The sequence below is a fragment of the Triticum urartu genome, chromosome 7A (genome assembly GCF_056163025.1).
Source record: "Triticum urartu cultivar PI428250 chromosome 7A, HENAU_Tu73, whole genome shotgun sequence".
In the NCBI taxonomy this organism is placed as follows: Eukaryota; Viridiplantae; Streptophyta; class Magnoliopsida; order Poales; family Poaceae; genus Triticum; species Triticum urartu.
This window is the reverse complement of record NC_141879.1, coordinates 699,588,699-699,615,807: the sequence shown is the minus strand read 5'-3', so window position 1 is coordinate 699,615,807 and position 27,109 is coordinate 699,588,699. Positions and strand designations below refer to the sequence as shown.

At 42.4% G+C, this 27,109-nt stretch overlaps 1 protein-coding gene across 1 annotated transcript in view; it reads right to left on the bottom strand.

Moving 5' to 3' along the window:
• Positions 1-10,372: 10,372 nt before the first annotated feature.
• The window catches only part of LOC147961751 (uncharacterized), a 29,827-nt gene continuing 13,090 nt past the window's right edge, over positions 10,373-27,109 (bottom strand). Inside the window, exon 12 of the mRNA XM_087533927.1 lies at positions 10,373-10,762. Within this exon, the coding sequence (XP_087390053.1) occupies positions 10,373-10,762 (390 nt within the window). The remainder of the gene's footprint in view (positions 10,763-27,109) is intronic.

The window sequence follows — 27,109 nt, the reverse complement described above, 5'->3', positions numbered from 1 at the left end:
AAATTTTAAAACTAAAGTGTTCGGAGTGAACCAATTAATTCATAGGAAATTATGGTGGAGAAAACACATTTATTGTAAAAGGATTAAATGCACTTAGGTAATTAAAGTAGTAGGTAAAACAATTATATAAATGCCTTTCTATTTATAAAATATCAGAATATCTTATTTAGTTGCCTGAAATTAATAGGTCAGTAGAATAATTATTATTGCTAAATTGGGACTTGCTTTTAGGTTTTATAAAACTGTAATGAATCAAAATGAAATGAAAATAGAAAAGAAAAGTAGAAAGAAAACGAAACTAACAAAATAAAAAGCAAAGCAACCCCCCCCCACTGGGCCAACCGTGGCCCAGTTCGCCAGCCCCACTAGGTGAAGGCCCAACCAGTTGCGCCCCATTCCCCTCCCTTATCCTCCACCCTGGTCAAACCCTACCCCCCACTCGCTCCCACTCCCTCTCTGCCTCCCTCCCCGATCCAGATCGGGATCGGGGGCGTTCGAGCCCGGCGCCACTGGACCTCCCCGTCGCCACTCCCGCGCCAGAACCCTCCCCCGCCGATGCCGCACCTAGCCCGACGTCGCCCGTCGTCATCGCCGGCGCCAGGCGCCGCCTCGCCTGCGCTGCCCCGCCGCCGAGCTCCGTCGCCGGACCCGCACCACCTCGCCGCCCGTCTTCGTCCTCCTCAACGACTGGAGTTCCTCCGCCTTGTCGCGCCGGACCTCCCCGACTCCTCAAGCCCGCTTTCTCAACTACTGGGCTCGGTGAGCCCCGTCCTCCCCTACTCCTCTTTTCTTGTTCGGTCGCCACGGCCAGTACCGCCGCCCGCGCGCCCACGTGCCGGCCTCGCCTACTGTTGCCACCCACGCCGCCCGCACGCTGTCGCCACCCGCGTTCTGCCTCGGCTCCTCGTCGCCCGCTAGCGTCCGGCCGCGCTCGCCCCTGCTCACCATACCCTTGCCCCGCGAGCGCCCGTTGACGCTGGCGCATGCCGTCGCTCGCCTCACCTTCCCCTGCACGCGCCCGCCTCGTCGCATAGCCGCACCACGGCCTGGCCGAGTGCCAGCGCCCCCTTCTCCCCTTGTCCCGCTCTGCCGCGGCCTCCCGCTGCCGCAGGCCGCCCGGTTACCGCTGCTGTGCCGCTCCCCACGCCAGACCCGCGCTTTCCATGGCCGAGGCCATGGCCACCAGCCTTCCCCTGCTCCGGCGCTGCGCCCGATCTGCCCGCCCATGGGCGTACGCCCATTCGGGTGGCGCCCGTCGCCTGCACGCCCGACCCGATAGGCCTATGGGCCATTGACATGTGGGGCCCGGCCCCAAAACGTTAAAAAAAAGAGAGAATTAAAATAAATAAATAAATAAATAAATAATAATTAAAAGAATTAAAATATTAATTGATTAATTAATTGATTAACTTAATTAATCTTGATTATATTAACCTAATTACTAGTTAACTTAATTAACCTCTAATTAGCCTAATCAGTCAATGACGAACGGGACCCACACGTCAGTTTGGCTAGTCAACACCCCTGTTGACTGCTGATGTCACGCTGACGTCAGCATGGACTTGTGACGCCCAGATAATTAAGCTACAGTAAACCTCTGCTAATGATGCCACGCCATCGCGGTTACTGTTGTTAATCTCACGTTAGTTCAAACCAATTCAAATTCAAATTCAAAATCAGGCAAATAGTAAAAGTTTTCAAATATTAAAACTAAAATGTTCAAAGTGTGGAAAATTATCTCTGGTTAATTATCATGTTGGAACCAACCTCTTTTATGATTCAAAAGTGCCCCTGGAAATTTATTTAGTGGTCTGCCAACATTTAAAATTGGCCTTTCCAATTTCTAGAAATGATTAGACAACTCATTTTGGCCTCGAACATTTTGTGACTCATAGAAATAATGTGCTTGTTTTATGAGGCAAGTCTCATATCTAACAAAACTGTTTACAGTTTAATTGAAAACAATAACAAAGTTTTAAATAGAACATAAAATGAAAAAGAGAACCCCCCTGGCCAGCTGAGCCAACTGGCATAGCTAGCCAACTGGCCGGCCCAGTCGGCCAGCCCACCCCGACCGGCCCATCTCTCCTCGCATAACCCCCCCACCACCCGCAAACCCTAGCCCGCTACACCCCACTCCCCCCGATCCACCTCTCCCTCTCGTTCTCTCGTTTTGGATCGAGATATCCCCCTCACCTCTGCCCCACGCCCCTCGTCTCTACCCCGGTGGCGCCGATGCCGTTCGACCCCGCCGGACCCTGCTGAACGCCTCCCCGTTCCTGCCACCACGCCAGCGCCCCGTCGAGGCCACTTCACCGCCGGACCTCGCCGTCCTCGTCCCGTTCCTGAATCTGGAAGGACCCCCAACGCTCGCCGCCTCCCCGACCCCATCGCCGGACCGCTCCGCCCCGCCTCTCCAACACCGGCGCAGCCCTCGTTGCCGCCGTGCTCCGCCACCTCGCTAGCGCCGCTCCACCACCTCTCCCGGACGGCTACCTCGCGCTTCGAAGAGCCGATCCCCTGCAACGGATGTGAGCAACCCTCGCCTCGCCCTCTGATTCCCCCGCCGTAGACGCTGTAGCCGTCGTCGCCGCGTTGGCCGTCCGTGCCCAGTCACTGCCCTCGCCGCGTCGTTGCTGCGGCTGCTGTCCGCGCGCAGCCGCGCCAACCCTGCCTCCGCCTGGACATGCCCTGACGCCGCCCTCGTCGCTCCACGGCGTCCGGGCTCCTGCCGCTGGCCGCGCCCCCTTCCATTCTGCGGTGGCCGGTGGCCACGCTGGAGGCCGCGCCTGGCCGCGGAGCCCGAGCCCCCTGGTGCCGTGCGTGCCCAGGTCCGGCCTCCTCATGCGCCCGCCCGTTAACCCTCGCCCACTTCGCCCGGTTGCCCCCTGGGCCTATGACAGTGGGGCCCGCCCCCAAAACGTTTAGAAGAAAATGTATTTTAAAAAAATAAAATTAATTAATTAAGTAATTAGTTAATTAATTAAATAAGTAGGTAATTAATTAACTTTATTAACTCTGTCTAGTACCTAACTAACTTGATTAGTTAATTAAAACTATTAATTAGATGTTAGACTATGACAGGACGGCCCCACATGTCAGGGTTGACTTTAGTTAACTCTGTTGACTGCTGACGTCATGATGATGTCCTGCTGATGCAATAACCCCATTTTAGATTTAATAATAATTTCAGAATAGATTTTAAAACTTTGAAAAATCATAGAAGTTAATCCGTAGCTCGAATGAAAAAGTTTTATACATGAAAGTTGCTCAGAACGACGAGACGAACCTGGATACGCAACCCGTTCGTTCGCCACGCCTCCCTAACATACCAAACACGCAACTTTCCCCCTCCGGTTCATCTGTCCAAAAACGCGAAACACCGGGGATACTCTCCCGGATGTTTCCCCCCTTCACCGGTATCACCTCATACCGCGTTAGGGCACGCCTAGCACCACGCTTTGCTTTGTCATGCATCGTTATGCATCTGTTTGCATTGTATTTATTGTTTCTCCCCCCTCTTCTTCCACTAGACACGTAGACCGACGCCGCTGCTACCCAGTACGACTACATCGACGACCCCTCTCTCTTGCTAGAGCAACCAGGCAAGCCCCCCCCTTGATCACCAGATATCGCCTATTCTTCTCTATGCTGCTTGCATTAGAGTAGTGTAGCATGTTACTGCTTTCCGTTATTCCTATCCTGATGCATAGCCTGTCCTTGCTACTACTGTTGTTATCATTACCTGCTATCCTACTGCATAGTATAGGATGCTAGTGTTCCATCAGTGGCCCTACACTCTTGTCCGTCTGCCATGCTAAACTACTGGGCCGTGATCACTTCGGGAGGTGATCACGGGCATATACGATATACTTTACATAGTTACATTACCTATGATACTGTTCGGAGATGGGGGCTGAAGGGGCAGGTGGCTCCATCCAGGTAGTGGTGGGCCTGGGTTCCCGACGGCCCCCGATTGTTACTTTGAGGCAGAGCGACAGGGCAGGTTGAGACCACCTAGGAGAGAGGTGGGCCTGGCCCTGGTCGGCGTTCGCGGACACTTAACACGCTTAACGAGATTTGGGTATTTGATCTGAGTCTGGCCATTTGGTCTATACGCACTAACCATCTATGCGGGAGTAGTTATGGGTATCCCAGCGTCGTGGTATCAGCCGAAGCCTTCGTGACGTCAGCGACTGAGTGGCGCGCGCCGGATTGGACCGTAAGCCTGCTCTTGTATTAAGGGGGCTAGTTCTGCTTCCGGCCGCGTTCGCAACGTGCAGGTGTGCTATGGGCGATGGGCCCAGACCCCTGTGCGCTTAGGTTTAGACCGGCGTGCTGACCTCTCTGTTGTGCCTAGGTGGGGCTGCGACGTGTTGATCTTCCACGGCCGGGCATGACCCAGGAAAGTGTGTCCGGCCAAATGGGATCTAGCGTGTTGGGGTATGTGGTGCACCCCTGCAGGGAAGTTAATCTATTCGAATAGCCGTGATCTTCGGTAACAGGACGACTTGGAGTTGTACCTTGACCTTATGACAACTAGAACCGGATACTTAATAAAACACACCCTTCCAAGTGCCAGATACAACCAGTGATCGCTCTCTCACAGGGCGACGAGGGGAGGATCATCGGTTAGGGTTATGCTATGCGTTGCTAATTGGAGGTCTTCAGTCTACTCTCTTCTATATGCTGCAAGACGGAGGCTGCCAGAAGCGTAGTCTTCGACAGGATTAGCTATCCCCCTCTAATTCTGGCATTCTGTAGTTCAGTCCACTGATATGGCCCTTTACACGTATACCCATGCATATGTAGTGTAGCTCCTTGCTTGTGAGTACTTTGGATGAGTACTCACGGTTGCTTTTCTCCCCCTTTTTCCCCTTTTCTCTTCTACCTGGTTGTCGCAACCAGATGTTGGAGCCCAGGATCCAGACGCCACCGTCGACGACGACTCCTACTACACTGGAGGTGCCTACTACTACATGCAGCCCGCTGACGACGACCAGGAGTAGTTTAGGAGGATCCCAGGCAGGAGGCCTGCGCCTCTTTCGATCTGTATCCTAGTTTGTGCTAGCCTTCTTAAGGCAAACTTGTTTAACTTATGTCTGTACTCAGATATTGTTGCTTCCGCTGACTCGTCTATGATCGAGCTCTTGTATTCGAGCCCTCGAGGCCCCTGGCTTGTAATATGATGCTTGTATGACTTATTTTATGTTTTAGAGTTGTGTTGTGATATCTTCCCGTGAGTCCCTGATCTTGATCGTACCCATTTGCATGCATGATTAGTGTACGGTCAAATTGGGGGCGTCATAAGTTGGTACCAGAGCCGACTGCCTGTAGGAATCTCCCTTCCACACTCCTTGGCCGAAGTTGAGTCTAGACATTACAAAAACTTTTACTAACATGGCTGTGTGCCTTACGGGCCCACATCGCCATCTGGGTGGTATTAGGCTCTTTTACTCCTCGATCCTTACTCTGGGACACTGAACTCTCTCCTACTCGGGTTAAATGAATTTTACTAAATCTAACATTAGGATCTCGTTATCACTTTCATCCGGAGAGCCCCTTATTACTGATGATCGTCTGCTGCACGTGAAGACCCTGAAGATACTCTCCGCTGTTAACCCGAGAACTTGTGTTCATCGCGTTTGCAATTCCCCTTCCACCGTCAACCCTTATGGATAACTACTTGCAGTTGTTATTCTTACATTCATCCATAGTTGGTCTTGTTATTACAAGATACCCCGAAATACTCGTCGTTGTTTCGATAATCCCTTGAGCTTACTGCCTTGTTGTTCTTTGTCACCTGAATACCCCTACGGATAATTCTCGCACTTATTGAGTATCCGCTCATCCCCCAGTTGTTCATGTGTTTCACAATGGTCATCGACATACTATTCGATCCTCCAAAAATCCTTAGTAGCTTATTGCTCTGCAATACTTGGCTGCTTGCATTATGGATGCTTTCCATATGTCTGGCAATATTCATCAGTATCCTTAGGCATCGTCTTTTTGGTCCTATTGATTCAACATGAGTGCGAATGCACGCAATCATTAGTTGATCCTTTTAAATTATCTTTCCGGCTCAGACGTCATTTTAAACACGAGCTGGTTCTCAACAAATCCAATTGCCGTCGATTGTACCCCTAGGGCTATTCAACTTATCCATCCCTAATCAGGACATTGCTTCTGATCCCTTGAATTGAAAATCATAATTCCTTTGCATTTGTGCTCTGGATTAGTCAGTTGTTTCCATAATCCAATGCCTTTGCATTGTTACTTCCTCTGGATGTGTGCCGATGCTCACGTCAGCTCTGTTATGGACCGGCAGATCCTTTAATGGACTTTATCCGACAGCGTCCTTCATATTCAATAACCTTGTGAGTTCTTTCTCCGATACATAATGCCTTTGGTAATTTGTATCCTCTCCTTTTGCCAACCATGCTCTGCTTTCGAGCTGGTAATATTTACTCTCAAAGCTTGTGGTATATGTTTCCACGATACCCTGACGGGTTGAACCTATGCCTTCCTTAATTTGTGTGACCTCAAAATTTATGCGGGTTATACCCTGCTGACGCTTCGTCAGATAACTTTTCAACACTACAACTTCGAAAAAGGGGAGGTAAATGTAAGGTTATGCATTGAAGAAGTGGGAGTCGACCTTGAACTTTGTGTTCATGCCCATGGACACGATGTAGATCTTATCATTAAAGCTTCTCTTAAATTAATTACTCCCTTGGTATAAGTTCATATTATATCTGGGATCTGGCCCTTTGCAATCGTGGTTTCGACCATGTTCTCTTTTAGGTACCGTTTCTCGTGCAAGTTTAAGCACTTGTCTTCTGCAGAGCAATACCCCAGTCCAACCTCTACTTTGATCCGTCGTCGAGTATTACCCCCTGGTATCTCGAGGATACCACGGGATACATAACTTCTTATGAGTTCTTCATCAACTAATATTCTTGCCGATTCCATTTTTGCAACGGGTTCTCAATTGTTAGAACCCCTCAAGGACACCGACAACTGAATTGAGTCCGCACTACGATTCAACAACTCTTGGTAACCTTCATTACTTACGAGTCTGAACTCGATCACGTCATTCCGAGCCTACTCGGCTATATCATTATCGTGCCAAATTTTAACTGTGCTACCTGGTCCTTCTTTCTGGAGCACAATTTCGACGATGGGCTAAGCTTACGTCGATCTTCCTTGTCTTATTGTTTCACCTCAAACAACAAACTTGATTTCAGGTTTGTGTTGTACCCATGGTTCCAATAACCTTTCGCTTCATCATTCGATTGACTTGATGTCATCGCCGACCGATTACATCTCCATGAAACCTCTCGACAGAAATTGTCATGATCATCATCAACATTTCAAGCTCCTCAAGGATATCAATTGAATTCCTAATGAGAAATACCATCCTTGCCCTCGATGATTTGTGTTATCATCGACCACTCGATTGCCTTCCGTTCAACACAAACTTGTTCGTGTTTTGTGTTATACCTTGAGATCCTTGCTATCCAGCATTTGTTCTCCTTTACCTTGGAGTATTACCATCTTTTATGTCAAGAATGTTGTGAGAATTTCACCACCTCTTAAGAATTCTTGATATAGGTGATACTTCTTGCCATATCCGTTCATTCCTTGGCCGTGAGTTCAAAAGTTCTAGCAACCCTTTTGCTTTGAAGTTAATGGTCGATATTTCATTCTTAGACCATTGGTTGTCGAATCACCATTCTAACTTTGATCATGCTACCTAAACCCATATTTCGGGTGGACCTTTAAACCACTGTTTAATTGTGTATGTTCTCCTCGAGCATATTTCACTATATCATTTGATCCGACAAATGTTATCTCCTTATCCACATAACTGTGGAGACCCATCTTTTGGGATACCATCGTTGAATTATCACTGAGTCCATCAGCCACCTCCTCATCCTCTCCTTGGCTTAAATGATGAACTCATGATTCGGAACTTGCTTCCATAGTTCATTTCCCGAGAATCTTGCAAATCATATCGTCAATTTGTGTCTCACCTTTTCTTCTCAGGCACCCTAAGTCTGAGGTATCCTGACACCAATCAGATCTGAATCTCGGTCAGATATGATGGTTGGAACATATTTTCAAGAATTATAACATTGCTCATATGACCCGGTAAGGTGATGTCATGCCTAGCACGCCTGACCAGAGGACCTAGTGTTATAGTTTCCTCTTCAGCAAGGTTATCCATTCTTCCATGAGGAAATTGTAAAACTTATTCTACAAGTTGTTCTTGATGGATCCTTCGTGCATCCAAACTTCGAACCTTAATTGTTGACCATGTCAATGCTATCTCGAAGCATGTCTGTGGTAGTCCGATTTTCAAAAGGTGCATTTGAAGCACAATGCTAAATTTTCTTTATCATTTATCCTAACACCGTTGTATGGGTAATATCTTGAGATTCCTCCCCCCTTACCTAAATGGTTTTCTACTTTCTATCCTGTCATGGATATCATGCTCAGCCTGTCCTTGGGAAGGATATACCCTTGAAATATGTGTTTAAACACATTTTCCTTTCCATTGTCCTATTTAATCTGATGACCACCTTTTCCTTTCCATTGGTTTGTTTAAACCCTTTCTATGGTCTATACGATCTAAGCAGTGATAGTTCCATGCTTAGGTAAGCACCTCATTGTACCACTCTTTTAGTAAGACCCTGTTACCATTGTTGATGACATTTCGGTAACCACCGATGGACGAGAACCTTGCCTATTGGTCTGCCTCGTTCAACAAGCAGGAAAATGGTTCTCTTCGTCCCTCGCCCTTGGTATCAATGTTATTGTTGACATAACTGACAGGCTACCCTCTGACATGCCTTGCTAATGTGACCGTGCAAGATGTCAGCCCCTTTCTACTTTGATACACATAGTGGGCCCATAACCCACAGTTCCACAGGATCGAAACCTGACTCTCCTATACACCCTGTTGCCAAAGTTATTCCTAGAGCTTGACTTCGTATGTAGTTCACGGGCCACCTGCCTAGTGATCTATTCTGGTATCAGACGCAATACTTATTCCCATTGCTCTGAATCCCTTTCACACTTTGTTTCAGGCACCGAACGATTGCCTACCCACTCAAAACTTCTCATGATACCTTCTTACTTTGCTCTCGATATTTTTGTAAGTTTCAATTCGAGAATTACTTTCGCCACCTTCCTCGATGTTATCGACCAGATAGTCTACCTGGTAGAGGTCAGTTCTCCCAGCATGTCCACCCTTTATTCTTTAGTAAGTACGACGGAGTCCTGTAGAAAGGACACCGACTTCATCGTGATGACTGAAGCACAAGAATGAACCTCTTCGAGAAGAGCAACCAACACCAAGAAGACCCGTTAGAAATTCGTAACCAAATTCCTCCCCCCTTGCTCCCCTCTTAAATCTCGGGACGAGATTTCTTGTAGTGGAGGAGAATTGTGACGCCCGGATAATTAAGCTACAGTAAACCTCTGCTAATGATGCCACGCCATCGCGGTTACTGTTGTTAATCTCACGTTAGTTCAAACCGATTCAAATTCAAATTCAAAATCAGGCAAATAGTAAAAGTTTTAAAATATTAAAACTAAAATGTTCAAAGTGTGGCAAATAATCTCTGGTTAATTATCATGTTGGAACCAACCTCTTTTGTGATTCAAAAGTGCCCCTGGAAATTTATTTAGTGGTCTGCCAACATTTAAAATTGGCCTTTCCAATTTCTAGAAATGATTAGACAACTCATTTTGGCCTCGAACATTTTGTGACTCGTAGAAATAATGTGCTTGTTTTATGAGGCAAGTCTCATATCTAACAAAACTATTTACAGTTTAATTGAAAACAATAGCAAAGTTTTAAATAGAAAATAAAATGAAAAAGAGAACCCCCCCTGGCCAGCTGAGCCAACTGGCGCAGCTAGCCAACTGGCCGGCCCAGTCGGCCAGCCCACCCCGACCGGCCCATCTCTCCTCGCATAACCCCCCCCACCACCCGCAAACCCTAGCCCGCTACACCCCACTCCCCCGATCCACCTCTCCCTCTCGTTCTCTCGTTTTGCATCGAGATATCCCCCTCACCTCTGCCCCACGCCCCTCATCTCTACCCCGATGGCGCCGACGCCGTTCGACCCCGCCGGACCCTGCTGAACGCCTCCCCGTTCCTGCCACCACGCCAGCGCCCCGTCGAGGCCACTTCACCGCCGGACCTCGCCGTCCTCGTCCCGTTCCTGAATCTGGAAGGACCCCCAACGCTCGCCGCCTCCCCGACCCCATCGCCGGACCGCTCCGCCCCGCCTCTCCAACACCCGCGCAGCCCTCGTTGCCGCCGTGCTCCACCACCTCTCCCGGACAGCTACCTCGCGCTTCAAAGAGCCGATCCCCTGCAACGGATGTGAGTAGCCCTCGCCTCGCCCTCTGATTCCCCCGCCGTAGATGCTGTAGCCGTCGTCGCCGCGTTGGCCGCCCGTGCCCAGTCACTGCCCTCGCCGCGTCGTTGCTGCGGCTGCTGTCCGCGCGCAGCCGCGCCAACCCTGCCTCCGCCTGGACATGCCCTGACGCCGCCCTCGTCGCTCCACGGCGTCTGGGCTCCTGCCGCTGGCCGCGCCCCCCTCCATTCTGCGGTGGCCGGTGGCCTAGCTGGAGGCCGCGCCCGGCCGCGGAGCCCGAGCCCCCTGGTGCCGTGCGTGCCCAGGTCCGGCCTCCTCGGGCGCTCGCCCGTTAACCCTCGCCCACTTCGCCCGGTTGCCCCCTGGGCCTATGATAGTGGGGCCCGCCCCCAAAACGTTTAGAAGAAAATGTATTTTTAAAAAATAAAATTAATTAATTAAGTAATTAGTTAATTAATTAAATAAGTAGGTAATTAATTAACTTTATTAACTCTGTCTAGTACCTAATTAACTTGATCAGTTAATTAAAACTGTTAATTAGATGTTAGACTATGACAGGACGGCCCCACATGTCAGGGTTGACTTTAGTTAACTCTGTTGACTGCTGACGTCATGATGACGTCCTGCTGATGCAATAACCCCATTTTAGATTTAATAATAATTTCAGAATAGATTTTAAAACTTTGAAAAATCATAGAAGTTAATCCGTAGCTCGAATGAAAAAGTTTTATACATGAAAGTTGCTCAGAACGACGAGACGAACCCGGATACGCAACCCGTTCGTCCGCCACGCCTCCCTAACATACCGAACACGCAACTTTCTCCCTCCGGTTCATCTGTCCAAAAACGCGAAACACCAGGGATACTCTCCCGGATGTTTCCCCCCTTCACCGGTATCACCTCATACCGCGTTAGGGCACGCCTAGCACCACGCTTTGCTTTGTGATGCATCGTTATGCATCTGTTTGCATTGTATTTATTGTTTCTCCCCCCTCTTCTTCCGCTAGACACGTAGACCGACGCCGCTGCTACCCAGTACGACTACATCAATGACCCCTCTCTCTTGCTAGAGCTACCAGGCAAGCCCCCCCCTTGATCACCAGATATCGCCTATTCTTCTCTATACTGCTTGCATTAGAGTAGTGTAGCATGTTACTGCTTTCCGTTATTCCTATCCTGATGCATAGCCTGTCCTTGCTACTACTGTTGTTATCATTACCTGCTATCCTACTGCTTAGTATAGGATGCTAGTGTTCCATCAGTGGCCCTACACTCTTGTCCGTCTACCATGCTATACTACTGGGCCGTGATCACTTCAGGAGGTGATCACGGGCATATACGATATACTTTACACAGTTACATTACCTGTGATACTGTTCGGAGATGGGGGCTGAAGGGGCAGGTGGCTCCATCCAGGTAGTGGTGGGCCTGGGTTCCCGACGGCCCCCGACTGTTACTTTGAGGCGGAGCGACAGGACAGGTTGAGACCACCTAGGAGAGAGGTGGGCCTGGCCCTGGTCGGCGTTCGCGGACACTTAACACGCTTAACGAGATCTGGGTATTTGATCTGAGTCTGGCCATTTGGTCTATACGTACTAACCATCTACGCGGGAGTAGTTATGGGTATCCCGGCGTCGTGGTATCAGCCGAAGCCTTCGTGACGTCAGTGACTGAGTGGCGCGCGCCGGATTGGACCGTAAGCCTGCTCTTGTATTAAGGGGGCTAGTTCTGCTTCCGGCCGCGTTCGCAACGTGCAGGTGTGCTATGGGCGATGGGCCCAGACCCCTGTGCGCTTAGGTTTAGACCGGCGTGCTGACCTCTCTGTTGTGCCTAGGTGGGGCTGCGACGTGTTGATCTTCCACGGCCGGGCATGACCCAGGAAAGTGTGTCCGGCCAAATGGGATCAAGCGTGTTGGGGTATGTGGTGCACCCCTGCAGGGAAGTTAATCTATTCGAATAGCCGTGATCTTCGGTAACAGGATGACTTGGAGTTGTACCTTGACCTTATGACAACTAGAACCGGATACTTAATAAAACACACCCTTCCAAGTGCCAGATACAACCAGTGATCGCTCTCTCACAGGGCGACGAGGGGAGGATCATCGGTTAGGGTTATGCTATGCGTTGCTAATTGGAGGACTTCAGTCTACTCTCTTCTATATGCTGCAAGACGGAGGCTGCCAGAAGCGTAGTCTTCGACAGGATTACCTATCCCCCTCTAATTCTGGCATTCTGTAGTTCAGTCCACTGATATGGCCCTTTACGCATATACCCATGCATATGTAGTGTAGCTCCTTGCTTGCGAGTACTTTGGATGAGTACTCACGGTTGCTTTTCTCCCCCTTTTCCCCCTTTTCCCTTCTACCTGGTTGTCGCAACCAGATGTTGGAGCCCAGGATCCAGACGCCACCGTCGACGACGACTCCTACTACACTGGAGGTGCCTACTACTACATGCAGCCCGCTGACGACGACCAGGAGTAGTTTAGGAGGATCCCAGGCAGGAGGCCTGCGCCTCTTTCGATCTGTATCCCAGTTTGTGCTAGCCTTCTTAAGGCAAACTTGTTTAACTTATGTCTGTACTCAGATATTGTTGCTTCCGCTGACTCGTCTATGATCGAGCTCTTGTATTCGAGCCCTCGAGGCCCCTGGCTTGTAATATGATGCTTGTATGACTTATTTTATGTTTTAGAGTTGTGTTGTGATATCTTCCCGTGAGTCCCTGATCTTGATCGTACCCATTTGCATGCATGATTAGTGTACGGTCAAATTGGGGGCGTCACAGCACTGTTGTGGATAATGTTGAATTAAGTTAATTAAATAAATTCTAAAAATGATTTAAAACTTTAGAAAATCATATAAAATAAACTGTAGCTCAGATGAAAATACTTTCTACATGAAAGTTGCTCAGAACGACGAGACGAACCCGGATACGCAGGCCGTTCGTCCGCCACGCCTCCCTAGCATAGCGAACATGCAACTTTCCCCCTCCGGTTCACCGGTCCGAAAACGCGAAACTTCAGGAATACTTTCCCGAATGTTTCCCCCTTCACCGGTATCACCTCATACCGCGTTAGGGCACCCCTAGCACCGATACTTGTCATGGCATGCATCGCTATGCATCTGTTTGCTTAAATATTTATTGTTTCTTCCCCTCCTCTTCTCTCGCTAGACACCGAGGCTGACGCTGCGGCTACCCAGTACGACTACGGAGTTGACGACCCCTCTCTCTCGTGCTAGAGCAACCAGGCAAGCCCCCCCTTTGATCACCAGATATCGCCTAGTCTTCTCTATACTGCTTGCATTAGAGTAGTGTAGCATGTTACTGCTTTTCGTTATACCTATCCTCATGCATAGCCTGTCCTTGCTACTACTGTTGTTACCATTACCTGCTATCCTACCGCTTAGTATAGGATGTTAGTGTTCCATCAGTGGCCCTACACTCTTGTCCGTCTGCCATGCTATACTACTGGGCCGTGATCACTTCGGGAGGTGATCACGGGCATATACTATATACTTTACACAGTTACATTACCTGTGGCACTATTTGGAGTTGGGGGCTGAAGGGGCAGGTGGCTCCATCCCGGTAGAGGTGGGCCTGGGTTCCCGACGGCCCCCGACTGTTACTTTGTGGCGGAGCAACAGGGGCAGGTTGAGACCACCTAGGAGAGAGGTGGGCCTGGCCCTGGTTGGCGTTCGCAGATACTTAACACGTTTAACGAGATCTTGGTATTTGATCTGAGTCTGGCTACTGGCCTATACGCACTAACCATCTACGCGGGGACAGTTATGGGCACTCGACGTCGTGGTATCAGCCGAAGCCTTTGTGACGTCAGCGACTGAGCGGCGTGCGCCGGATTGGACTGGAACGCCTACTAGGCTAGGCCTGCTTCCGGCCGCCCTCGCAACGTGCAGGTGTGCAATGGGCGATGGGCCCAGACCCCTGCGCCATAGGATTTAGACCGGTGTGCTGACCTCTCTGTTGTGCCTAGGTAGGGCTGCGACGTGTTGATCTTCCGAGGCCGGGCATGACCCAGGAAAGTGTGTCCGGCCAAATGGGATCGAGCGTGTTGGGTTATGTGGTGCACCCCTGCAGGGAAGTTAATCTATTCGAATAGCCGTGATCTTCGGTAACAGGACGACTTGGAGTTGTACCTTGACCTTATGACAACTAGAACCGGATACTTAATAAAACACACCCTTCCAAGTGCCAGATACAACCGGTGGTCGCTCTCTCACAGGGCGACGAGGGGAGGATCATCGGTTAGGATTATGCTACACGATGCTACTTGGAGGACTTCAGTCTACTCTCTTCTACATGCTGCAAGATGGAGGCTGCCAGAAGCGTAGACTTCGACAGGATTAGTTATCCCCCTCTTATTCTGGCATTCTGCAGTTCAGTCCACTGATATGGCCCTTTACACATATACCCATGCATATGTAGTGTAGCTCCTTGCTTGCGAGTACTTTGGATGAGTACTCACGGTTGCTTTCTCCTTCTTTTCCCTCTATCCCTTCTACCTGGTTGTCGCAACCAGATGTTGGAGCCCAGGAGCCAGACGCCACCGTCGATGACGACTCCTACTACACCGGAGGTGCCTACTACTACGTGCTGCCCGCTGACGACGACTAGGAGTAGTTAGGAGGATCCCAGGCAGGAGGCCTACGCCTTGTTCGATCTGTATTCCCAGTTTGTGCTAGCCTTCTTAAGGCAAACTTGTTTAACTTATGTCTGTACTCAGATATTGTTGCTTCCGCTGAGTCTTGTGCCTTCGAGCATTTGTATTCGAGCCTTCGAGGCCCCTGGCTTGTAATATAAAGCTTGTTTTATTTTAATTTGTGTCTAGAGTTGTGTTGTGATATCTTCCCGTGAGTTCCTGATCTTGGTCGTACATATTTGCGTGCATGATTAGTGTACGGTCAAATCGGGGGCGTCACACCTATACAATTTACCATTGTATTGGATGTGTTGGGGACACAAGAGACTCTTTGTTATTTGGTTGCAGGGTTGCTTGAGAGAGACCATCTTCATCCTACGCCTCCTACGGATTGATAAACCTTAGGTCATCCACTTGAGGGAAATTTGCTACTGGCCTACAAACCTGTGCACTTGCAGGCCCAACAACGTCTACAAGAAGAAGGTTGCGTAGTAGACATCAAGCTCTTTTCTGGCGCCGTTGCCGGGGAGGTGAGTGCTTGAAGTTATATCTTTAGATCTTGCAATCGAGTCTTTTAATTTCTTGTTTTATCACCAGTTTAGTCTATAAAAGAAAATTAAAAAAAATGGAATTAAGTTTGTCTCATACGCTTCACCTTTTTAATATCTTCCGTGAGTATGATGGAAAGGATAATTGTGCTCAAGTGCTAGAAGAAGAAATCTATAAAATGTTTGGCACTAAATCTTTGAATGATGAGCATGATTGCAATGCTGTTAGTACGAATTCTTTGAATATCTATGACTAATGATGATTGCACTAGTTATGATGAAAATGTCTCCTATAAACATGTCAATTTTTGTGGAGTGCATTGGGTTTGCAAGTACACACCAAATAGGGAAGATAGATATTCCTAGAGGCATAAGTACTTAGAAACTAATTTGTTGCAAGAAGAGCTAGATGAGTGTGCTGAAAGATTCAATATTTTTCGTGCCCCTTGTGAACTTTGCAATGAACATGGTCATTTAAAGCTCCAATGCTATTTGTTTCATGATCAAGTCGTGTCCAAACATTGTGATAATTTGATTACCCTTGAGCATCATAAAGAGCTTAGCCTTCTTTTGGGTTATGAAGAAATGAAACGTATAACTGAGGGTATTCCAAAGTTTAATCTTGATAGAGTTCTTAATTTTGATCTAGAGAATATTTATATGTATTGTGCGGTGAATTGCATTGAAAATCCTTATATTGCCAATTACATAAAGAAAAGAAAACAAATAGAGGATGAAGAGAATACTAATGAAAGGGAAGAGACTTCCCAATATCCTCCTATTATTTCTTATGATGAATCAGGTAACGAGGAGGAGCCTCCTATTCAACCAATCTCATTAATAAGGAGCTCCAAAAAGAGGATTGAACCCACACATGATGTAGTGAAGAAGAAGAAAAGAAAAAGGAGGAGAGGTAAAAAGATATCTCCCCCAAATAGTGCTGCTCCTATTAATATTGTGCCTCATGAAACTATAATTGTGGAAGATAATGATATTTCTTATGATCTTGAAAATCTTTTTGGCACTTGCTTGGAAGAATATGATAATTGCTATACTATTGGTGCTATCCATACTATTAATTATGAGAATGATTATGCTTATGATATGAAAAGGCCCAAGCTTGGGGATGCTATGTTTGATGAAGATGATGTTTTTGAGAATATATTTGCTGCAATTAATGTTTGTCCCAAGCTTGGGGAAGCTATGATTAATGAAGGTGATATTTTTAGTCTCCCGAGTTTTGATATGCATGTTTATAATGATGATAGCATGCCTCCAACTTATGATGATTATTATGATGATACTTATGCTATAAAAAGTAGTGATTATATTTATAAAACTTTTCATGATTATGAATACCCCTTCTCTGAACATTACTCTTTTAATGTGGAAACAATTTATAGTATTCAAGTCTCTTATGATACTCCCACTATTCCGAATGAGAAGAAATTTGCTTATGTGGAGAGTAGTAAATTTTATATGCTTATAGATCATGAAAATAATGCTTTAGGTGCTGGTTATATTGTTGAATTCATTCATGATGCTACTGGAAATTATTATGAGGGAGGAACATATGCTTGTCGGAATTGCAATAATATCAAGTTTCCTCTCTATGTGCTTAAAGTTTTGAAGTTATGCTTGTTTTACCTTCCTATGCAAGTTGATTCTTGTTCCCACAAGTTGTTTGCTCACAAAATCCCTATGCATAGGAAGTGGGTTAGACTTAAATGTGCTATTCATATTCTTCTTGATGCTCTATTTATGTTTCAATTCTTATCCTTTATGTGAGCATCATTGAAATCATCATGCCTAGCTAGAGGCGTTAAACGATAGCGCTTGTTGGGAGGCAACCCAACTTTATTTTTGTTCCTGTTTAGTAATAAATAATTCATCTAGCCTCTGTTTAGATGTGGTTTTATGATTTTAATTAGTGTTTGTGCCAAGTAGAACCTTTGGGAAGACTTGGGGAAAGTCTTGTTGATCATGCTGTAAAAAACAGAAACTTTAGTGCTCACGAGAATTGCTGCCATTTTTATTTGGAGAGTGCTATTTAGTTAATTCTTTTTGAAGATTATTAATAGATAAATTCCTCAGGTCCATAAATTTATTTGAGAATTTTATGTGCTCCATAAGTATACGTTTGATTCAGATTACTACAGACTGTTCTATTTTTGACAGATTCTGTTTTTCATGTGTTGTTTAGTTATTTTGATGAATCTATGGCTAGTAAAATAGTTTATAAACCATAGAGAAGTTGGAATACAGTAGGTTTAACACCAATATAAATAAAGAATTAGTTCATTATAGTACCTTGAAGTGGTGGTTTATTTTCTTATACTAACGGAGCTTACGAGTTTTCTGTTAAGTTTTGTGTTGTGAAGTTTTCATGTTTTGGGTGAATTCTTTTGATGGATTATGGAATAAGGAGTGGAAAGAGCCTAAGCTTGGGGATGCCCATGGCACCCCCAAGATAATCCAAGGACACCAAAAAGTCAAAGCTTGGGGATGCCCTGGAAGGCATCCCCTCTTTTGTCCACTTCCATCGGTAATTTACTTGGAGCTATATTTTTATTTACCACATGATATGTGTTTTGCTTAGAGCGTCTTGTATTATTTGTGTCTCTGCTTGTTAGTCTACCACAATCATCCTTGCTGTACATACCTTTTGAGAGAGCCATGTATGAATTGAAATTTGTTAGAATACTCTATGTGCTTCACTTATATCTTTTGAGCTTGATAGTTTACTCTATGTGCTTCACTTATATCTTTTTGAGCGTGATAATTTTTGCTCTAGTGCTTCACTTAGATCTTTTAGAGCACAGTGGTGGTTTGTTTTAAAGAAACTTGATCTCTCATGCTTCACTTAGATTATTTTGAGAGTCGTTAATAGCATGATAATTTGCTTAATGTTAATATACTTGGTATTCAAGATATGTGAAACTTTCTTTTTAGTGGGTTGAATACTAAGATAAGTTTGATGCTTGATAATTGTTTTGAGATATGGAGGTGATAATATCATAGTCGTGCTAGTTGAGTAGTTGTGAATTTGATAAATACTTGTGTTGAAGTTAGCAAGTCCCGTAGCATGCACGTATGGTTAAAGTTGTGTAACAAATTTGAAGCAGGAAGTGTACCTGGCTTGTGCATCCTTATGAGTGGCGGTCGGGGACGAGCGATGGTCTTTTCCTACCAATCTATCCCCCTAGGAGCATGCGCGTAGTACTTGATTTTTGATGACTTCTAAATTTTTGCAATAAGTATATGAGTTCTTTTGACTAATGTTGAGTCCATGGATTATACGCACTTTTACCTTTCCGCCATTTGTTAGCCTCTTCGGTACCGTGCATTGCCCTTTCTCACATTGAGAGTTGGTGCAAACTTCGCCGGTGCATCCAAACCCCGTGATATGATACGCTCTTTCACACATAAACCTCCCTATATCTTCCTCAAAACAGCCACCATACCTACCTATCATGGCATTTCCATAGCCATTCCGAGATATATTGCCATGCAACTTCCATCATCATCATCATGACATGCTTTACTTTTGTCATATTGCCATTGCATGATCTTGTAGTTGACATCGTATTTGTGGCAAAGCCACCATGCATTATTTTTCATACATGTCACTCTTGATTCATTGCACCATCCCGGTACACCATCGGAGGCATTCATATAGAGTCATATCTTGTTCTAGTATCGAGTTATAATCATTATGTTGTAATCAATAGAAGTGTGATGATCATCATTATTAGAGCATTGCCCAATCAAAAAAAAAGAGAGAAAGGCCAAAAAAAAGGCCCAAAAAAGAAGGAGAAAATAAAAAGGGCAATGCTACTATCTCTTTTTCCACACTTGTGCTTCAAAGTAGCACCTTGTTTTTCATGTAGTGAGTCTCATATATTGTGCTTCAAAGTAGCACCATGATTTTCATATAGTGAGTCTCATAAGTTGTCTTGTTCATACTAGTGGGAATTTTTCATTATAGAACTTGGCTTGTATATTCCAACGATGGGCTTCCTCAAAATGCCGTAGGTCTTCATGAGCAAGCAAGTTGGATGCACACCCACTAGTTTTCTCTTGTTGAGCATTCTTAGCTCTAGTGCATCCGTTGCATGGCAATCCCTACTCCTTGCATTAACATCAATTGATGGGCATCTCCATAGCTCATTGATTAGCCTCGTTGATGTGAGACTTTCTCCTTTTTTGTCTTCTCCACACAATCCCCATCATCATATTCTATACCACCCATAGTGCTATGTCCATGGCTCGCGCTCATGTATTGCGTGAAGGTTGAAAAAGTTTGAGATTATTTGAGTATGAAACAATTTCTTGGCTTGTCATTGGGGGTATAGAAGTTGGGAACATCTTTGTGTGACGAAAATGAAGCATAGCCTAACTATATGATTTTGTAGGGATGAACTTCCTTTGGCCATGTTATTTTGAGATGACATAATTGTTTGATTAGTATGCTTGAAGTATTATCATTTTTTATGTCAATATGAACTTTTGTCTTGAACCTTTCGGATCTGAATATTCATACCATGATTAAGAAGATTTACATTGAAATTATGCCAAAGTATCACTCCGCATCAAAAATTCTCTTTTTATCATTTACCTACTCGAGGACGAGCAGGAATTAAGCTTGGGGATGCTTGATACGTCTCCAACGTATCTATAATTTTTGATTGCTCCATGCTACTTTATCTACTGTTTTAGGCAATATTGGGCTTTATTATCCACTTTTATATTACTTTTGGGACTAACCTATTAACCGGAGGCCCAGCCCAGATTTGCTGTTTTATGCCTATTTCAGTGTTTCGAGGAAAAGGAATATCAGACGGAGTCAAAACGGAACGAAATCAACTGGAGAACTTATTTTTGGAAGGAAACCCACCTAATGGACTTGGACCCCACGTCAGAAGATACGGGAGGTGCTCACGAGGGTGGGGGGGCGCGCCCCCCTGCCTCGTGGGGCCCCCGTAGCTCCACCGACGTTCTCCCTCCACCCATATATACCTACGTACCCTAAAACTTCCAAAAGAGAAGATAGATCGGGAGTTCTGCCGCCGCAAGCCTCCAGAACCACCAAAAACCAATCGGGACCCATTTTCGGTACCCTGCCGAAGGGAGGATCCATCACCAGTGGCCATCTTCATCATCCCGGCGCTCTCCATGACGAGGAGGGAGTAGTTTTCCCTTGGGGCTGAGGGTATGTACCAGTAGCTATGTGTTTGATCTCTCTCTCTCTCTCTCGTGTTCTCTCTCGTGTTCCTCTATGGCACGATCTTGATGTATCCCGAGCTTTGCTATTGTAGTTGGATCTTATGTTTCTTCTCCCCCTCTACTCTCTTGTGATGAATTGAGTTTCCCCTTTGAAATTATCTTATCGGATTGAGTCTTTTATGAACACTTGATGTATGTCTTGCCGTGCTTATCTGTGGTGACAATGGGATATCACGTGCCACTTGATGTATGTTTTGGTGACCAACTTGCGGATTCCGCCCATGAACCTATGCATAGGGTTTGGCCCACGTTCTTGATTCTCCGGTAGAAACTTTGGGGCACTATTTGAAGTACTTTTATGTTGGTTGGATAAATCTGAGATTGTGTGATGCATATCGTATAATCATGCCCACGGATACTTGAGGTGACAATGGAGTATCTAGGTGACATTAGGGTTTTGGTTGATTTGTATCTTAAGGTGTTATTCTAGTAAAAACTCCAGGGTTGTTTGTGACACTTATAGGAATAGCCCAACGGATTTATTTGAAAGAATAACTTTGAGGTGGTTTCGTACCCTACCATAATCTCTACGTTTGTTCCTCCGCTATTAGTGGCTTCGGAGTGACTCTTTGTTGCATGTTGAGGGCTCGTTATATGATCTATCTATGTTATTATTGTTGAGAGAACTTGCACTAGTGAAAGTATGAACCCTTGGCCTTGTTTCCTATCATTGCAATACCGTTTACGCTCACTTTTACCACTCGCTACCTTGCTGTTTTTATATTTTCAGTTTACAAAAACCTATATCTACTATCTATTTTGCACTTGTATCACCATCTCTTCACTGAACTAGTGCACCTATACAATTTACCATTGTATTGGGTGTGTTGGGGACATAAGAGACTCTTTGTTATTTGGTTGCAGGGTTGCTTGAGAGAGACCATCTTCATCCTATGCCTCCTACGGATTGATAAACCTTAGGTCATCCACTTGAGGGAAATTTGCTACTGTCCTACAAACATGTGCACTTGCAGGCCCAACAACGTCTACAAGAAGAAGGTTGCGTAGTAGACATCAAATAGTAAACGCCTCACTATTTGTGTTTACAAACAAAAAAATTAGTTGTTGCATTTGTGATGTATGAGGTACTGTTTCTTCGTTTCATACTCAAGATGATGCAGTTGAATTTAGACATGAATATACATTTTGGGTTGAACAAAATTTGTTTTAGGAAAAACAAAATTGAGGAAAATAGTGAGACATGAAGAAGTGCAAAAAGGGTAGTAAAAAAGACAAGTTTGTGTTCAAACAAAATGAACTTGTATATTTTTTGAAGTTTAATCCAGTATTATTAAGTTGAGTTTGGATTCAAGTAATAAAAAAATTCAGTTTTAGTGAAGTAGTTTTCAAATTTTTATTTTAGTTAAATAAATTTATAATATTATAAAGTAGGATTACTTTGGTTTATAATACAAATAAAACCTTTCATTATGCTTATGTGGGTGTAGAAATTGTGTTTTGAATACAATTTGAATATTGGATAGTTGAATTATAGAATACAAATACATTTCATCAAATTTGAAAATTTTGATGAAAAAACATTTTGAAGTGCAGTGAATTAATTTGAGTTTCCATGAATTCAATTTGATTAGTGTGAATTAAAATTAGAAACAACTTAACTACTTTAGAAAACTTGAAACAACTGAACTACTTTGATTAAAAATTTGATGAATTGAATTATTTTTGTGTGAACTAAATTTTTAATCCAATCAAACTAATTTTCAAATTTAATGAAATAATTTGAAATTTTGATGATCTAAAAGTTGAATGTTGGTGAACTAGTTTTGAAATTAATAAAACTAATTTTATGAACTAAATTTTGAATGCAAATTATATAAAATTCAAGATTTGATGATTTAGTGAATTAGAAAATAAATTTGATGAGGTGAATTTGTATTTTTGTGGACTAAAATTTGTTGAGTTTAATATAGGTGAATTAATTTGTTTTGACATGTACCATACTTTAAAAATTGAATTTGGTTCAATATACAATATTCAGGATAAAATTAGTGAACTACTAACTCAAATAAAATTTGAAAAAAGTTAACTAAAATAAAAACAACTGACCTAGTTTTCAATACAGAAATCATGAACTGAATTAGGTTTGCGTGAACTAAAAACTTGAATCCAAGTGAACTAATTTTAATGAACTGAATTTGAATTCAGTGAACTAAACTTTGAGATTATGATGAGTATTGTAGTCAACTGAATGTGAATCTATTGAACTAAAATTATGATTTGATGAACCGAATTTGAACTTGGTGAACTAGACTTTGAATGTTGGAGAACTAAAAAAGGATTTTGGTTCATTATAATTTGGCTGTTGATGAACTCTTTTTGAATTCAAATGAACTAATTGTATTTTCCAAGAACTATAATTTGGATTTTTCAAAAAGTTAACTGAAATAAAAAACATCTGACCTGGTTTTCATTGCATAATTCATGAACTGAATTAGATTTGCGTGAACTAAAAAATTGAATCCAGGTGAACATATTTTAATGAACTGAATTAGATGGTGTTTTTTAGTGAACTAAACTTTGAGATTATAATGAGTATTGTAGTGAACTAAAATTACGATTTGATGAACCGAATTTTAACTTGGTGAACTAGACTTTGAATGTTGGAGAAATGAATATGTATTTCGTTCATTATAATATGACTGTTGATGAACTATTTTTTGATTCGATTGAACTATTTTTATTTTCCATGAACAAATTTAGATGAATTTGAATTCAGTGAACTAAACTTTGAGATTATGATGATTATTGAAGTGAACTGAATGTGAATGCAGTGAACTAAAATTATGATTTAATGAACCGAATTTGAACTTGGTGAACTAGACTTTGAATGTTGGAGAACTGAAAAAGGATTTTGGTTCATTGTAATTTGGCTGTTGATGAACTTTTTATGAATTCAAATTAACTAATTGTATTTTCGAAGAACTATAATTTGGATTTTTAAAAAAGTTAACTAAAATAAAAAATAGCTGACCTGGTTTTCATTGCAGAATTAATGAACTGAATTAGATTTGCGTGAACTAAAAACTTGAATCCAGATGAACTAATTTTGATGAACTGAATTTGAATTCAGTGAACTAAACTTTGAGATTATGATGAGTATTCAAGTGGATCGAATATGAATCTTGAACTAAACTTGTGATTTGATGACCCAAATTTGAACTTGGTGAACTAGACTTTGAATGTTGGAGAAATGAATATGTATTTCGTTCATTATAATATGACTTTTGATGAACTATTTTTTGATCCGATTGAACTAAATTTTTTTCCATGAAAAATTTAGATGAATTTGAATTCAGTGATCCAAACTTTGAGATTATGATGAGTATTGAAGTGAACTAAATATGAGTCTAGTGAACTAAAATTATGATTTGATGAACTAAATTTGAACTTGGTGAACTAGATTATTGTGTTGTAGAACCGAATATGGATTTTGGTTCATTATAATCTGATTGTTGATGAACTATTTTTGAATTTGATTGAACAAATTTTATTTCCCATGAACTATAATTTGGATTTTTTAAAAATTAAACTAAACTAAAAAACAACTAGCCTATTTTCAATACAGAAATCATGAACTAAATTAGATTTGCGTGAAGTAAAAACTTGAATCCAGGTGAACTAATTTTCATGAACTGAATTTGAATTCAGTGAACTAAACTTTGAGATTATGATGATTATTGAAGTGAACTGAATGTGAATGCAGTGAACTAAAATTATGATTTAATGAACCGAATTTGAACTTGGTGAACTAGACTTTGAATGTTGGAGAACTGAAAAAAGATTTTGGTTCATTATAATTTGGCTGTTGATGAACTTTTTTTGAATTCAAATGAACTAATTGTATTTTCCAAGAACTATAATTTGGATTTTTAAAAAAGTTAACTAAAATAAAAAAACAGCTGTCATGGTTTTCATTGCAGAATTCATGAACTGAATTAGATTTGCGTGAAGTAAAAACTTGAATCCAGGTGAACATATTTTAATGAACTGAAATAGATGGTGTTTTTAGTGAACTAAACTTTGAGATTATGATGAGTATTGTGGTGAAATAAATGTGAATCTAGTGAACTAAAATTATGATTTGACGAACCAAATTTTAACTTGGTGAACTAGACTTTGAATGTTGGAGAAATGAATATGTATTTCGTTCATTATAATTTGATTCTTGATGAACTATTTTTTGATTCGATTGAACTATTTTTATTTTCCATGAGAAAATTTAGATGAATTTGAATTCAGTGAAGTAAACTTTGAGATTATGATGAGTATTGAAGTGAACTGAATGTGAATGCAGTGAACTAAAATTAAGATTTAATGAACCAAATTTGAACTTGGTGAACTAGACTTTGAATGTTGGAGAACTGAAAAGAATTTTGGTTCATTGTAATTTGGCTGTTGATGAACTTTTTATGAATTCAAATGAACTAATTGTATTTTCCAAGAACTATAATTTGGATTTTAAAAAAAGTTCACTAAAATAAAAAAACTGGCCTGGCTTCATTGTAGAATTCATGAATTGAATTAGATTTGCGTGAACTGAAAACTTGAATCTAGATGAACTAATTTTGATGAACTGAATTTGAATTCAGTGAACTAAACTTTGAGATTATGATGAGTATTCAAGTGGATTGAATATGAATCTAGTGAACTAAACTTGTGATTTGATGACCCAAATTTGAACTTGGTGAACTAGACTTTGAATGTTGGAGAAATGGACATGTATTTCGTTCATTATAATTTGACTGTTGATGAACGATTTTTTGATTCGATTGATCTAATTTTTTTCCATGAACAAATTTAGATGAATTTGAATTCAGTGAACCAAACTTTGAGATTATGATGAGTATTGAAGTGAACTAAATATGAGTCTAGTGAACTAAAATTATGATTTGATAAACTAAATTTGAGCTTGGTGAACTAGATTATTAGTGTTGTAGAAATGAATATGGATTTTGGCACATTATAATCTGACTGTTGATGAACTATTTTTGAATTCGATTGAAAAACTTTTATTTCCCATGAACTATAATTTGGATTTTTTAAAAAGTAAACTAAACTAAAAAAACAACTGACCTGTTTTCAATACAGAAATCATGAACTGAATTAGATTTGCGTGAACTAAAAACTTGAATCCAGGTGAACTAATTTTAATGAACTGAATTTGAATTTAGTGAACTAAACTTTGAGATTATGATGAGTATTGAAGTGAACTGAAAGTGAATGCAGTGAACTAAAATTATGATTTAATGAACCAAATTTGGACTTGGTGAACCAGACTTTGAATGTTGGAGAACTGAAAAAGGATTTTGGTTCATTATAATTTGGCTGTTGATGAACTTTTTTTGAATTCAAATGAACTAATTGTATTTTCCAAGAACTATAATTTGGATTTTTAGAAAAGTTAACTAAAATAAAAAATAGCTGACCTCGTTTTCATTGCAGAATTCATGAACTGAATTAGATTTGCGTGAACTAAAAACTTGAATCCAGGTGAACATATTTTAATGAACTGAATTAGATGGTGTTTTTTAGTGAACTAAACTTTGAGATTATAATGAGTATTGTGGTGAACTGAATGTGAATCTAGTGAACTAAAACTATGATTTGATAATCCAAATTTTAACTTGGTGAACTAGACTTTGAATGTTGGATAAATGAATATGTATTTTGTTCATTATAATTTGACTGTTGATGAACTATTTTTTGATTCGATTGAACTATTTTTATTTTCCATGAACAAATTTAGATGAATTTGAATTTAGTGAAGTAAACTTTGAGTTTATAATGAGTATTGAAGTGAACTGAATGTGAATGCAGTGAACTAAAATTATGAATTAATGAACCGAATTTGAACTTGGTGGAATAGACTTTGAATGTTGGAGAACTGAAAAAGGATTTTGGTTCATTGTAATTTGGTTGTTGATGAACTTTTTATGAATTCAAATGAACTAATTATATTTTCCATGAGCTATAATTTGGATTTTGAAAAAAGTTCACTAAAATAAAAAAAAACTGGCATGGTTTTCATTGTAGAATTCATGAATTGAATTAGATTTGCGTGAACTAAAAACTTGAATCTAGATGAACTAATTTTGATGAACTGAATTTGAATTCAGTGAACTAAACTTTGAGATTATGATGAGTATTGAAGTGAACTGAATGTGAATGCAGTGAACGAAAATTATGATTTAATGAACCGAATT